This window comes from Nuphar pumila, chromosome 2 (genome assembly GCF_984573655.1).
Source record: "Nuphar pumila chromosome 2, dmNupPumi1.hap1.1, whole genome shotgun sequence".
Lineage (NCBI taxonomy): Eukaryota > Viridiplantae > Streptophyta > Magnoliopsida > Nymphaeales > Nymphaeaceae > Nuphar > Nuphar pumila.
Genome location: NC_143250.1, coordinates 137,443,778 through 137,458,641, shown reverse-complemented (window position 1 = coordinate 137,458,641; position 14,864 = coordinate 137,443,778). Strand labels below are relative to the sequence as shown.

At 37.3% G+C, this 14,864-nt stretch overlaps 1 protein-coding gene across 4 annotated transcripts in view; it reads left to right on the top strand.

The window, feature by feature from the left end:
• Positions 1–14,864, top strand: part of LOC149847270 (histone-lysine N-methyltransferase ASHH3-like) — a 63,237-nt gene that overhangs the window by 32,361 nt on the left and 16,012 nt on the right. For all 4 annotated transcript variants that reach the window (XM_089996885.1, XM_089996883.1, XM_089996884.1 and 1 more), the window contains 2 exons: positions 6,751–6,778; positions 6,888–6,975. In XM_089996885.1, coding sequence (XP_089853011.1) covers positions 6,751–6,778; positions 6,888–6,975 — 116 coding nt within the window. The remainder of the gene's footprint in view (positions 1–6,750; positions 6,779–6,887; positions 6,976–14,864) is intronic.

Sequence of the window (14,864 nt, the reverse complement as noted above, 5' to 3'; positions counted from 1 at the left end):
GGGAAATTCTAACTTTACCCATTGGAAAGAAGACCATATGTTGTAGATGGGTTTTTAAAATAAAAACTAAAAGTGCTGGATGCTTGGAAAGACATAAAGCCAGGCTAGTTGCCAAAGAATACTCTCAAGAGTACAGAGTAGATTACGAAGAAACTTTTGCTCTTGTTGCCAGGATGACCACAGTTTGAATGCTTGTAGCTATTTCAACTATTAAAAATTAGAATATATTTCAAATGGATGTTAAGAATGCATTTTTAAATGGGCATATCAATGAAGAAGTATATATGGATATTCCAACAACAACAACAACAACAACAACTACGCCTTCATCCCAAAACAGTTGGGGTCGGCTTAATAATTCCTTTAGAAGTATATATGGATATTCCACCTGGATTAATAATTCCTTTAGAAAAAATGCTTAAATTAAAAAAGGCACTTTATGGGCTTAAACAAGCACCTAAGGCTTGGTTTAATACTTTTAACAATGTCATTACAAAATATGGTTTTAAACCATGCTACAACCTTGTTTATTAAGAAATCTTCTGCAGGTATTATAATTTTACTTTTATATGTTGATGATATGTTGATTACAGGTAGTGACAAAGAAGGAATCAAGAAAGTAAAACAGTTTTTGAAAAATTCTTTTGAAATGACAGATCTTGGGTTCCTAACATACTTTCTTGATATATAAGTATCATACTCTAACATGGATACATATTGTCACAAACAAAGTTTGCTTCAGATATTATTGACTGGTCAGGACTATCAGATGACAAAATTGTTGACACTCTAGAGATTGTTGGAATAAAGATGCGAGCCAATGATAGAGTCCTTTTGGACAATCCAACTCCCTTCAGACAGCTCGTGAGATCTCTTATGTGTTTAAGTATTACAAGACCGAACATAGCTCATGCTGTACATATAGCCAACCAATTTCAACATGCTCCAATATCAGCTCTTATGAGTGCAGTCATGAGAATTATTAAATATATCAGAGGCACAATAAATAAGGGAGTTTTTCTATCTTCTTCTTCTTCCTTAGATCTTATTGCAGACTCTGATGATGATTGGGGAGGAGATCCAAATAATAGGCGCTCAACAACTGGTTTTTGTGTGTTTCTAGGTGAATCTCTGATTTCATGGAGGTGCAAGATACAACAAAAGGTGTCAATGCCATCTACAAAAGCCAAATATAGAGCAATGACGACTACTACCATGAAAATCGTGTAGCTTAACCTTAAACAACTAATTTCAGATATGGGAGTTCAGCTTCAGAATCCTACAAGATTATGTTGCGACAACAGGAGTTTCATATACATTGTTCAAAATCATACGTTTCATGAAAGAACTAAGCATATAGAGATGAATTGTCATTTTTGTTCGTGAAGAATATCTAAAGAAGACTATTGATCTTCCCTATGTAACATCAGAATACTAACTTGCGGATTTCTTCACCAAGGCGCTGTGCTCACCAAGATTCAACTTTTTACTTGACAATCTTTCTGTGATTTCACCATAAGTTTGAGGGAGGTTGTTAGAAAAATAATACATATATGTATATCCTTGAACATATATATATATATATATATATTCTTAATACAAGAGTATGTGTATGTATAAGCATATGTATATAAATACATATTTAAAAGTATATATGTATAGTCTTGTAATCTGTCTTTTATTTATTTCTGTAATTTTTTATTTTTATAGTTTTTAGTCTTTTTTGTCTTTTCCGTATAATTTTTTCTGTACAACAGCCATTAATTGACTGTTGTACCTGCTGCAGTCAGTAAGAGTCGTTGGGCTGTTTCCAATGGCCCTAATTAGAGCCGTTGGGAACAACCCAACGACTCTTCAACCTTGTATGGTGGCTATAAATAAGGCCAATAAACCCATTGTAATATATATAAAAGAGGGTTTTCACCTTCAAGTCAATACAAAATATAAGTGCATTTGATGCATTTTGTTTACATTTGCGCCGTAGAGCACTTGAAGTGATATTTTGTTCTAGCCCATGTTGTGAATGTTTGTTTTATCAAGTTATTTATAAACTTGATTATTTGTGAGACTCTTTTCAGATTCTTCAAGAGAGGCCACCTTAGGCGAATGTTCCATTGAGTGACCTGGCCTATGCCACATGGGTGCGGGTACGGGTGCGACAGGGGTGCGGAGCAATTTAAAAAATTTTGAACACGGGGACACGACTATATATATATATATATTTAAAAATATATATAACAATAATAAGATTATAAATTTTAAAGCAAAAATAAAAAAAGTAATTATATTGAAGTAACAACACAAACTTACCAAAATATAACACATAAAGAAGCTTGTGAGTGTGATAACCACAAAACTTATCATAAATCCGCCTCATCGTCTGAATTAGAGGGAAGAATAGGATCGAGGTAGTTCATGTTAAGAGTATGCAGATCATGTTCTCCCTCCAAGTCAAAATCTTATGGATTTACTTCCCAATACTTGGATGGTCCACAATTGCGTCAAAATATGACTGACTTGGCAGAGCCCCCTTCCGGAAAACCAAACGGAGGTAGGGGCTTCCCCCCCTTTCGAAAAAACAAATTGAGGCAGTGGGCGGAGCCCCCTACCGGAAAACAGATCCTAGTCTGGGGGCTCTGCCCCCTGCCGGAAAACACGATGAGGCAAGGGGCTTCGCCCCCTGTCGGAGGAAGAGGAAGAAGAACGGAAGAGGGAGGAATGATATACCTGAGAGGACCGATGGCTGGGGTCGCCGGTGGCTATGGTTGTCGAGGTCTGGGTAGCTGGCGAGCCTGATGGGGATGAGGAGCGAGGGACGGGTGGGGGAGAGGGAGTGATCGGCGGGGAGGGGTCTTCCGTCAGCCCTTCCCTTGTGTATTCTCTTAAGGGTTGGGCCCCGACCCCAATACCGTCTTGGATCCGGGTCGGGTTCGGATCAGGACCCAACCTAAGTCCAAATTAATTTTAATAAATGGACAAAAATAGACTCAGTCAAAGTTGACCGAGTCCAAAATATGGATGGACTCAGCCTCGATGCGTTGACTAACTCCGACACTTAGTTGACCGTGTTCGTCCCGTATTCGAAGCCGCACCCGTGTTCGAAGATGCACCCGTGTCCGCACTCGTGTCGGGGCATGTCGACGCAGGTGCGTCGACCTTTTAGCTGAGTCCGTGTGACTTAGGACCCGACTCATAGCAATGATGACATACAATCTTCTTTCTTCCTCCAGTATAGTTTTTTTTGTTTTCCAAAGTGGGGTGGTTTATAGGTTTTGACATTGTTGTTGGGTTTGGATACGACAATCACTTCATCAATGTTCTTACTCATGCCAAGCCTAGTTTCCTCTTGTGTGATTTCGGCAATGACATCCTCTATTAGAAGAAAAATGGATCTATGGAGAAGTGATGACCTCACTTGCTTAAATTCGGGATGTAGTCCAAATAAAAATTGGAACAATTGATCTTGTTCCATTTATTTTTGTCTTAATTCAACATCTTCCATAGCTACCCATTTTGGATCTAAAAGAGCCAACTCATCCCATAGTGGGTTTAATGACTATAGCAATCTTGTATACTTGAATCACCTTGTTTGGTGGTTCTAATTTTTTATTGCAAAAAGTACGCTCTTGCAGGTCTTTTTGGGTATACATACCCTTCATAAAGAACCAAGCATCATTGACTCAGCGAAATTTAGTTATGTTAGCATATACCTTGAGTTCAACATTGTTCATGAACCAAGTAAGGATTTTAGCGTGATTGCTTTCTCAATCTTCAACTTTCTTTTGGTGGTCTTCAATGGCTTTGAGGAGTGCATCTCCTTCAAGAGCCTTTTCTTGGCCTCCTTCAATGTTGGTGAGCTCCAATTGGGGTTCCGGAATAGAACCCATAACATAACCCCAAAGTTTTTTACCTTTGAGGTTCTCCATTACCGATGTCCACATCATATAGTTCTTTCCATTGAGCTTGAAGGATAGGTCGATTTTGGATTCCATAATGTCACCAAAGTGTGTGAAGGATAGAGACAATGTATGTGAAAATGAATATCATGCTTCTTCCTCTAAGAGCCGAATGACTCTAATACCATGTAATAAAGTATGCGAAAAAATAAAGAATGCTAAGAGCATTCACAATGTCCAACAATGGACAAATATAAAAGAGATAATGGCCGAGTCCACTATGGGACAATACATAGACAAGCCTTGAGAAAGGCACAAACTAAAATATAAAATCTCTTTATTGAAAGAGAACTCTCAAGCATAAATAATACGAAGGGGTTCACCCCTATTTATACAAAAAGAATAGCCTCAAAAGAAGGGCCAAAAGGAGAGCCAAAAAGGGGGCTCCCATAGTGTCGTTGGGAGCCCCCAATGACTCTATGGAGGGGCCCCTTTTTGGCATGTGTTGAATAAAAGAAAAGAAAAGAAAAACATAAAAAAATAAAGAAAAACCTAATCTAATAAAATGGTTGTTTATTAAAACAACTATGTGAAAAGACATAAATATCCCTATCGGGTATTATACTTATATATATATATATGTATGGATCTATGTCACATGGGTGCGGGTGCGGGTGCGGGTGCGACACGGGTGCGGCGCAATTTCAAAAATTTTGGACACGGGGACTCGGCTATATATATATATTAAAAATAAAATAATATATATATATATATAAGACTCGGTCAAAGTTGTGCCCATTAGGGGACAGGTGATGAGTTGTGAAGGCATTCTGTACACTTTCTTCATACAGAAATAATTCACTTTTGGGCACTTTCTTCATACACTGTAATAATTCACTTTCTTCATACAGGACAAAACCACAAAAACTTGAGTTGTGCCCATTCTGTACTTAAAACTTGAAAGTGTACAGGTTTTTTAGTTGTGATGGGTTTTTTTCCTTACAGCTGTAGCCCAGAAAATTTCAAAAAAAAAAAATTCAAATTTTTTTTTCCAAAAAATGGACCAAAATGACCCTGGGTGCGTTGACCGCACCCAGGGTCGGGTTGACCGAGTCCGAGCCGCACCCGTGTCGGTGCGTGTCGACGCGGGTGCGGCGACCTTGGAGCCGAGTCCGTGTGACATAGGTATGGATACATATTTTAACATGGACATGTGGGACAAAACTCACATTTTGTCTATATATTTTTAGATTACTTGCTAGGTATGATAAAGAAGATGGATGAAAGTAAGTAGAACTTTGGAGGAATATACGAAAGAATAGTGATGTAAAAACTAGTAAAAAAAGTTATGCATAATGCACATTTAACAATGCTAGCGAGAAAAATGTTGTAATCAAGATGCAAGAACTTGCAATGTAGCATTTCAGAGATTTGAGAGGAGGAGAAAATGAGAACACAATAGAGAAAACTTATCTGCCACCTCCATTGTTTTGGGGGAAGAACTTGATTTATTTATAGTTGAGCCTTATTAAAGTTAGTATATAATCGTTCATTTTTACAAGAAAAAAACTAGCCTCTTGTAGGTGGCATCCTCTATGTTCACCACTGATTTTAGTAGCCTCCCTTAACCTATGCATAGATTTTAACAGCTTAGTTTGCACCATGCAACAAGATGGTGGGTTTGAGGAAGATATGAATAGTGAGATTCATGCTGGCTAGATGACTAGATGAATTGGTGACAATCCTGTGAAGTGTTGTGTGATAGATGAGTGCCTTTATCATTAACAGCGTGTTTTTGCAAGACTTATAAAACCGGCACTCTTATGTGGTGCTGAGTAACACAAAGATGCGTATTCTTTGATGGATGTGTGAGTTTAAACATGAACACGGTACAATTAGAAATGAACATATCAGAAGGATAAACAAATAAAGAGATTGTTTGGACTTCTTGCATAAAGGCCTATGGTTAGAGATGGTTTGGCTTGTTTCATAAAAACCTATCTGAGTGAAGAAGGTTAACACTGAAAGTGGAGTAGAGAAATGAAGAAGGCTAATGAAGATTTGGAGGCGGGAAGGTGTGATGAAATATTGTGGATTGACCAAGTTTGTAGCTATAAATAGGAGTGAATGAAAAAACAGTTACACTTAATCCCAGCCTATGTAGTTGAGATGAGGCTTGACGACGATGATGATGATGGTGGTGGTGGTGGTGATATGTTGCATTCACTTTTGAATGCCTTGGTTATGGTGTAATTCAAGTGAAAATGAAGAAGGTGGTGTTGGGGAAGAAGAGAAGCTAGAGAGGGAAAGTAGTGGGTTGGCTAGATGGGTTTGGGAACGAGTGATGTTGGGTTGGTTGGGTAAGGGGTTGGAGAGGTGGTTTGGGTTTGTTAGAAGTGAATCTCAACTAGTTAGGGACCTAACTACCTAATTTTAACCTTTTTAGAGGAAGGGCAACCTCCATATTCTCAAAGGAACTTCTTTGCAATTGCTTAGCGCAAACTCAAGATACAAGACAGAGAATGAGCCACATCACTTGAGCTGGGCCTTATGTAGAGCTTTGCCTTCCTAACTACCCCTAATACATTCAATTATTACACTCATGCCACCCGGTTCCCAGCTGAATATAAAATCTCAGATGTTTATATGAATTACAAGATTACCCAAGCCAAGTGGGTGCCTCCCTAGGCTAGCCGGCTAGTGTGAAATGCATGTGACACCAGTATTTGGCCAATAACGATGGCTAGGCAAAAGTTCATGTAACATGTGTGTGTAATGTCTTTTGCGTTAGATGATTCTTGTGACTTGTTGCTTGTCTATAAGGAACTGACTTCTTTATTTTTTCATTGCAAAGGATTGGCCTGTTGAAGAAATGGCTAATGGTAAGTTCATACTTGTTAATATGTGGTTTAAGTTTTTATTTTCACTCTTCCGGAGACCTGTTCCTTTCTGATTTATGTTTAAAAATCATGTCTTTTATTAATAATTCAGGAGTCTTTCTCAATGGTTGCCCTTATAAGAAAAAGGAAGCTGATTGTATTGGTCTACATGTGAAAGTATGGTGGCCAGATGACAAGAGGTATGATTGGAAGGTTTAATGGCTTGGTCACCATCCCACTGTCATTCCTTCTATTCAATCTTGTCCTTTATTTTCTCACATTTGGATGATAGGATGCTAACATCTTTGTTGATGTTCAGCTTACTGCAAAGTCAGGAGTGATCTAGATGCTGAAAAGTTCAGTGCTAGAGCAATTTTGATATTGAAATTGAGCAGTAGTTCAAATAGAGCTTTTGTCCATGTTTGAAGTTTTCTTTCTTTAGCAGCATTGTGGTTGTTGGATGGACTTTATCTTGTCTATATCGTGGTTATAGTGCATGTCTTCTGCACTTAATGCGCTAGGGTATTTTCATTGCCTTGAATTACTTTTTTTCTGATTTCTGTGCCTTCTCACATTATGTATATGGCAGCAGTATGTTCCTCTGTCCATGATATTGTGTCTGACTAAGTACCAGTCTTATTGCTTTGCTTATCATATTGAAGCTTATATGAAATTTACAAATTCTAGTTATTTAGTGGGTTTGATTGTGGACTCTCTATCTTAATATAAACCTATTTCAGTATCCATCTTAATAGCAAAACTCTTTGACTAGAGGAAACTTGTAAATTACCTTATACCGATTGTACTTTGCTTGCTAGTACCCATCTTGCTGCATATCACTATACGTGATTGTAAAACAAGGGGCCTTAATTGGAAAATATGAATTTTGGAAACTCAGTGTTATATTATCCTCAAATCTGTTGTGCATATTAATCTGATCTCATTGCTTGTGTACCATTTGATTGGCTGGACAAATGCCACATGGCGTTTGTCCATAATGTGCCAGTCGCACTCCTAGGGGTGCGACAGGTGCGTCACGCACAATTCAAAGTGGTCCTCTGGGGAGTGGGGACCACTTTGTCCACGCGCGAGTTTGTCCAGCGAATCAAACACAGCCTAAATTTTTTTCTTTAGTGTCTATTTCCAGTAGTGGGCATTCAAACATGCTATGTGGTGTTCAAAATGCAAATGGTTTTGTAGAAACTAATCACCTGTGTTGCATAGTCATAGACATGGTTACACACATGGCACAGACATGCTTCATGCACAGAAGCGTTATAAAACTAGGACATGAGTCACTACCATACATTATATGTATGCTTGTGTCAATTTGATTTTGCATTGAAAATTCCTAATTTAAAGCAATAAAGTATAAATATCATCTTAAATGCAAATTCTTGAATGACAATTCTAGACCACTATGATTAATAAACATTAAGTTTAGACCCAACTTAAAAATAGAAATGCGTGTTTGACCACTTCCAGTTTCATGTTTGGTGTTGTGTCATATTGACATGGGATGGGATGTACATGACATGCTGAATGACCAATTGACGATTGAGCTAAGCATGGTATAGTGCTTAAATTGGAACTTATATTTGATCAGTTCAGAAAAGAGATGGATGTTTAATTCTTTTTTATGTTATGCATATGAATTGATACACATGGGGCTCCAAGAAGAGCATTTGTTTAACATGCAGATGTGAAGCTTTAAAATTCGAATAAATGGTTGAATCAAGAAAATTTCATTTCATCAACTATTTCACGTTTCTATTTGGTTTGAGGAACTCCAATAATATTTCAGATGGAAAAGAGTGAACATTAGTTAGTTACCTCTAAGTTTCCAGGAAAACAGTAAAACAGTAAAACAACAAAAAGATACAACCTTTGCAGTATGTACATGTTAAACCCCTAAACTCACTGATAGCAATCAGAGTTTCTTATTAAAGAGAAAAGGGGAAGGGATGTCCTGAAATGATCGAGTTATGGGGAATGGAAGTGCAAGCTATGATGCTATTGCACAATCCAACTCAATGGGCTTGCTTGCTTCGCAGGATTGTGGAGAAATTGTGTTATTAGCTCCTTGAATGATGTTTCTAGGTGATTTGTTTGTCAGCTCAGGTGACAGTAACTAATTGTACCGGCATAAAAATATAACAAATTTGTATTGAAGAAATTGGAGAGCATAAGCTCCAAAGAATGGGTTTACAAAGGGGAGAAGACCCCTATATATAACACAAAAAGTGGGGCCTTGGAGAGGCCCCAATGTGATCGTTGGAGCCCCTTCCAACGGTCACAAATGTGACCGTTGGAGGGGCCCAACGATCATATTGGGTCCCTCCCAAGGCAATCCAAAAAAAGAAAAAAAGGAAAGTAAAAAAGAAAAAGAAAAAAAGTAAAAAAGAAATTACATGCACATTCCAAAGGAAATATGCGCAAAAATGAAAAGGACTAAAATACCCCTATGACTGATATATATTTATATATATATAATTAGACAGATACATATACATATACATATATATTTAATATATATGTATATGTATCTTTCTTTATATATATAAAATATATATGGGCATTACAAGGATAATAGATTACAATTTAACACCCCCCTCAAACTTAGGGCATGATGACCGAAAGTTTGCCAAGAAGAAAGTTGAATTGCGGAGAACACAGAGCTTTGGTGAAGAAATCTGCCAACTGATATTCTGAAGTTACATACGGAAGATCTATGACTCCTTTAAGATACGCTTCTCGAACATAATGACAGTCCATATCAATGTGTTTAGTTCGCTCATGAAATGTATGATTTTTGGCAATATAAATTGTACTCTTGTTATCACAACATAGCTTGGTGGGCCCTTCAACATTGATCCCCATATCTTCTAATAATTGATGAATCCATACAATTTCCATGGTAGTAGTTGCCATGGCTCGATATTCAACTTCAGTAGAGGATCAAGACACTTTTTGTTGCTTCTTGCATCTCCATGAGATCAACGAGTCTCCTAAAAACACAAAAAAATCAGTGGTGGAGTGACGGTTATTTGGGTCACCTCCCTAGTCAGAGTCAGTATAAGCAATTAATTTCAATTCAGAAGAGGAGGATAAGAATACTCCATTGTTTAGTGTACCCTTTATGTATCTCACAATCCGCAAGATGACACTCATGTGGACGGATGTTGATGCATGTTGGAACTGACTTGCAGTATGATCTGCATGAGAAATATCTGGTCTAGTAATACTCAGATACATCAATGATCCCACAAGCTGCCTGTAGGGGGTGGGATTGGAGAGAGGGATGTCATCATCAATTTTTTTTTAGCTCCTATTAAAGCAAATGGAGCTAAACTTCCTTTGAACATGAAGGCAATGACAAGCTACTCAGCCTGAGTAGGTGAGAGGAAAACAAGTATGCTTTTTGACCACTGTGAGATAACAAGTTATCCCAAAATATACAAAAATCAGTTGTTGAGCGTTGATCAATGAGATATATGAAGAAACTGAATGAGAACATATTCCACTATATGAGATTGTTTATTGTGAATAATGTGCTAAAAAGGTACTGTATACGATAAGTGTCTGAAGAAAGTGAGAACATGAGTAAAAATATTCAGTTTGGTCATGGTAACCATGTAATTTTTTATGAGTCGAAAATTGCAAATTGTCATCTGCAGTTGAACGCAGGCTAACATTGAAATGCTTGTAGTTGTGATAGCTTGTTTGTATTTAAGATAGAGTTGAGCTCTAGGACTTATGGTGGATTTAGCTTGAGGAACCAAACATTCAAGTTGAAGGATGCAGTGAGTTCAATACCCAGGGTGTGCATCCTTGTCGGAAGGTTGAAGCCAACAGGAAACTATCCCTGGTGGGCAGTGGTAGTACCCATAGAGTTTTACGCTGTGGACACCAAAACAGAGCCACGGTCAATGTGATACCTCAGCCCATAGCAGGATGTCTGAACCATAATGGTGGTTTCTTCTCGTTATAAAAAAGAAAAGCAGTGAGATGATACTGAAATGTTGATACTTGAAATGAAGAAGTGCAAGGATAATTTACTCAAATGATGCTGACAATAGGGGTGCACAACGAGCCAAGCTAGCTTGAGCTTGGCTCAGGCTCGGCTTGATTAAGCTCGGCTCGAGCTTGTCCATAAAGATATATGAGCCAAGCTTGAACATAAGACCAGGCTCGACTTAGATAAGCGAGCCAAGCTTGATCAAGTTGCTGATCTCGATTAAGCTCGAAAAGCTCGGTTAGGTGATATGTAAATATTTGTTTGTCATATGGTAGAAAAAGTGTATTTGCTTTTATGGGCAGGGTGAATGCCTTTTTATCAAAACGTGATGGGTTCAAATCCCACGGTTACTAAAGTTGTTTTATTTTTAACTGTGTAAATCCCGCCGCCGACTAAAGGTTTTATATTTTTGACAATCCAGCTGTAAATTTCATTTATATATATTTTCCTTGTCCTTTAAATCATAAGTACGGGCTACCCTAGTGGTCAGGCTTTATATCTGACTTTTTAGAGGCGGCGGGATCAAATCCCGCCCTTTGAAAAATGTAAAACAACATTTTTTTTGGAAGTTGGTCAAGCTCGGCTCAGCTTGAGCTTGGGACCGATCCGATCCTAGGCAATGTTCTTCAAGCTCGCCTCCGTGCTGGAGCCGAGTTCGAGCAGTGTTATTTCTGTCCGAGCCGAGCTTGAAGAGCCCATGCTCGGCTCGTGTGCACCCCTAGCTGACACAATTTAGTAATATAATAAAGAGCCATTCTACGATGAAGAACTGAGTTAATGATGCTGCATAGTTACTAATAAATATCTTCATGAATAGGTTATTGAGATGTGATTGCTTATGATGGGTCATGAATCTAGGATTCATATCCGGATCCAATTAATGTTTGTGTTTCATTAGTGTATATTTTGTTTTTTTGTTGTACTCCTTTTTATTATGTAAGCTTGGTATATTAGTATTGGGGTATTTTTGTCATTGTACAGCATTGTAACGGTTTTGTGTTAAGATGTACGTATATGTATACATATACATATACATATACATATACATATACATATATGTATACATATATGTATATGTATATGTATATGTATATATAAATTTCTGTAAACCGAAATACCCATAGAGGGTATTTTGGTCTTTTCAATGTAATAAGCGTCAGCCCACTAGGGGCTGACAACCTGTTTTTTCTGTCTTTTTTTTACTGTTTCTTTACTGTTCCTTTTTGCAGCTTTTTACTGTAGTTTTTTCTGCTTTTTGGGAGCAGCTCCAAAGTAGCTGTTGGAGATGCTCCCAACTGTTATAATTCTAACCGTTGGGAGCAGCCCAACAGCCACTTTGGGCTGCCCCACCTTGTGGTGATTATAGTATAAATAGGCCACTAGTGGCCATGTATTCTTTTTTAACACTTTTATTATGAGTGATTACATGCAATAACAACATTTGTTAAGACCCTTGTGTGGGTGGTTCGGTGATTCAATCAAGCATTTCACTTGATTGAAGGAGTGTTTTTGCATGTTTTGGATTTTATCTATTTTATTACATGGTATTAGAGCTTTGGTGTTCCAAAAGGCGATTGTTAGAAGAAAGGTCGTGATAAAAAAGTGGATCTTAGACTTGGCAAAATTCCGGTTGTTGCATCGCAGACCATCTTCAAAAAGGCCTTATATCACATTTTTTTCTCTCTTCCTCTCTTTCTCGTCTTCTTTTGTTTTTTACTTCCTCTTGTTGTAAATGGAGAATGAGAGTGTAGTGATTGTCTCCATTCTCATACGCCTAAATGACACTAACTATGTGATGTGGGCATTCATAGTAAAACATAAAATATGGAAAAAGGGCTTTGGGGATTGGTTGACGGCACTGACAAGGAGCCTAAACTCATTCTTACAAAGTTGGAGAATGGAAAAGAAGTTGCGCTTTAAGGAGAGGAAATGACTAAAGCCGTTTCCGAATATGAGAAAAGATGAAAGGAATGGAGGATGAGTCATTCCAAAATTATTGGATGACTCATCAATAGTGTGGACATTCACAAATGCTCTAGTTTGACGAAGTTTGACTTCGCTAGCGATGCATGGAAATATCTTAAAGACATGTATAGTCTTAAGGATATTGCGCATATATGTAATGTCCAAAATAAAGTGTAGACAATGACTCAAGGCGAGATGAGCATAAGAGAGTACTACAATGCACTCCCTCTCCTTTGGGATGAATTGACTCTTCTTGAGCCTAAGTGGCATCACCCACGAGATGTTGAGTTTCGCGAAAATCAAATCAAAGCGGAACGTTTTTATCAATTCATAAATGGGCTTAGGCCCGAATTTGAAGGAACTAAATCCACTCTTCTTCATAGAGGAGGAGTCCCTTCTATAGTGGAGACACTTGAAAAATTAACTATGGAAGAAAATAGATTGAAAAGATCGTCCACTTCTAAGGATAAAGAATCCGTGCCTGCTATGTCAAAGCCCGAAAATCATATGAGAAGTTATAAACCGCCTCATTTTGTAAGAAATGAGAATGGTAAAAACCCTAACAACTATGAAAAGAGGGGGGTGATCATGAGCCAAAGAAAGGTGAAAAAATTATTTGCTACCATTGCTATGAACCGAGACACATCAAACCTTTTTGTCCCAAAAGAAAGAAGGATGATTATAAAGAAGACAAAAGAGTGACTTCGATTGAAAGGAGTGAAGTGCACGACTCCAAATGCATCGGTTTGCTCTGCTTAGCTCAATTGATGGATGCATTGCAACCTATGTTTAAAGCTCAATCTTCTTATTCAGGAGCGGTCATATTGATAAGCGACAACCATGGTAAGACCTCTTGGATCTTAGATTCTAGTGCTTCATTTCATATGACCCCTAATGAGTCCATATTGTCTGAATGCAAGTTTAACTCAAATGATTCTTGTGTCTTAACTGCCGATGACACCTCTTTGAAAATCAAAAGTTTTGGTGTTTATCAAAAACCTCCTATATTTCAGATACCAAATATTAGAGTAGTACCAAAATTAAATTTAAACCTCCTGTCAGTTTCTCAAATTGTGGACTATGGCTGCGAAATAGTTTTCTCATCTAATGATTGTATAATACAGGATCTTCAGTTCGGGAAGCCGATTCGGCAAGGCCATAGAAGAGGAGACCTCTATGTTATGAACAATTTTGAATTGCCAAAACAACTTTTTTGTAATTTTGTGAAAAAGAAAGACTTTGAAATTTAGCACAAAAGACTAGGACATCCTAGTGTGACCAAATTACAATTATTTTCATTTCTTTCAAATTATAAAAGGAAAAATTTTATATGTGAAGATTGCATTCTTGGCAAAATGAAGTCTTTACCTTTTGGAACAAGACATCTTATAACTAAGAATCCATTTGAACTAGTGCATTCGGATGTATGGGGACCCACACCAATCATATCCAAAGGAGGCGTTTCTTATTATGTTGTGTTTGTGAACGATTATAATATACACCCTTGGATATTCTTTTTAAAACACAAATCAGAAGTATTTGATTGTTTTAAAAAATTTCATAGTTATATACAAAATAAATTTAAGACCAATATTCAAATTTTTAGAACTGATTCTGGGGGAGAATTTGTGTTAAAAGAATTTAAAAATTATCTTGACTTAAATGAGATTGTAATCAAAAGTCGTGTCCATATACCCTCAACAAAATGGTCTTGCCGAAAGAAAGCATAGACACATTATTAAAATCACTAGAATACTTCTAGTATATAAAAATGTTCCTAAACATTTTTGGGCCGAAGCCGCCCTTACAACAGTCTATTTGATAAATAGAATGCCTTCAAAAAATATTGAAAACATTTCTTTTATTGAAAACTTTGTAAAATGTCTCCCGATTACAAAATGTTGAGGGTTTTCGGGAGCAAATGTTTTGTTCTTACCAACAAAAATGATAAACTCTCCCCTAAAGTCATTCCTTGTGTGTTTTTGGGCTATGCCGAAAACCAAAAAGGATATAGGTGTTATGACATTGAAAGAAACAAATTATATGTTTCTAGAAATGTTATGTTTCTTGAAAAAGAAAACAGGTTTACCAAAGATAATATCCAAG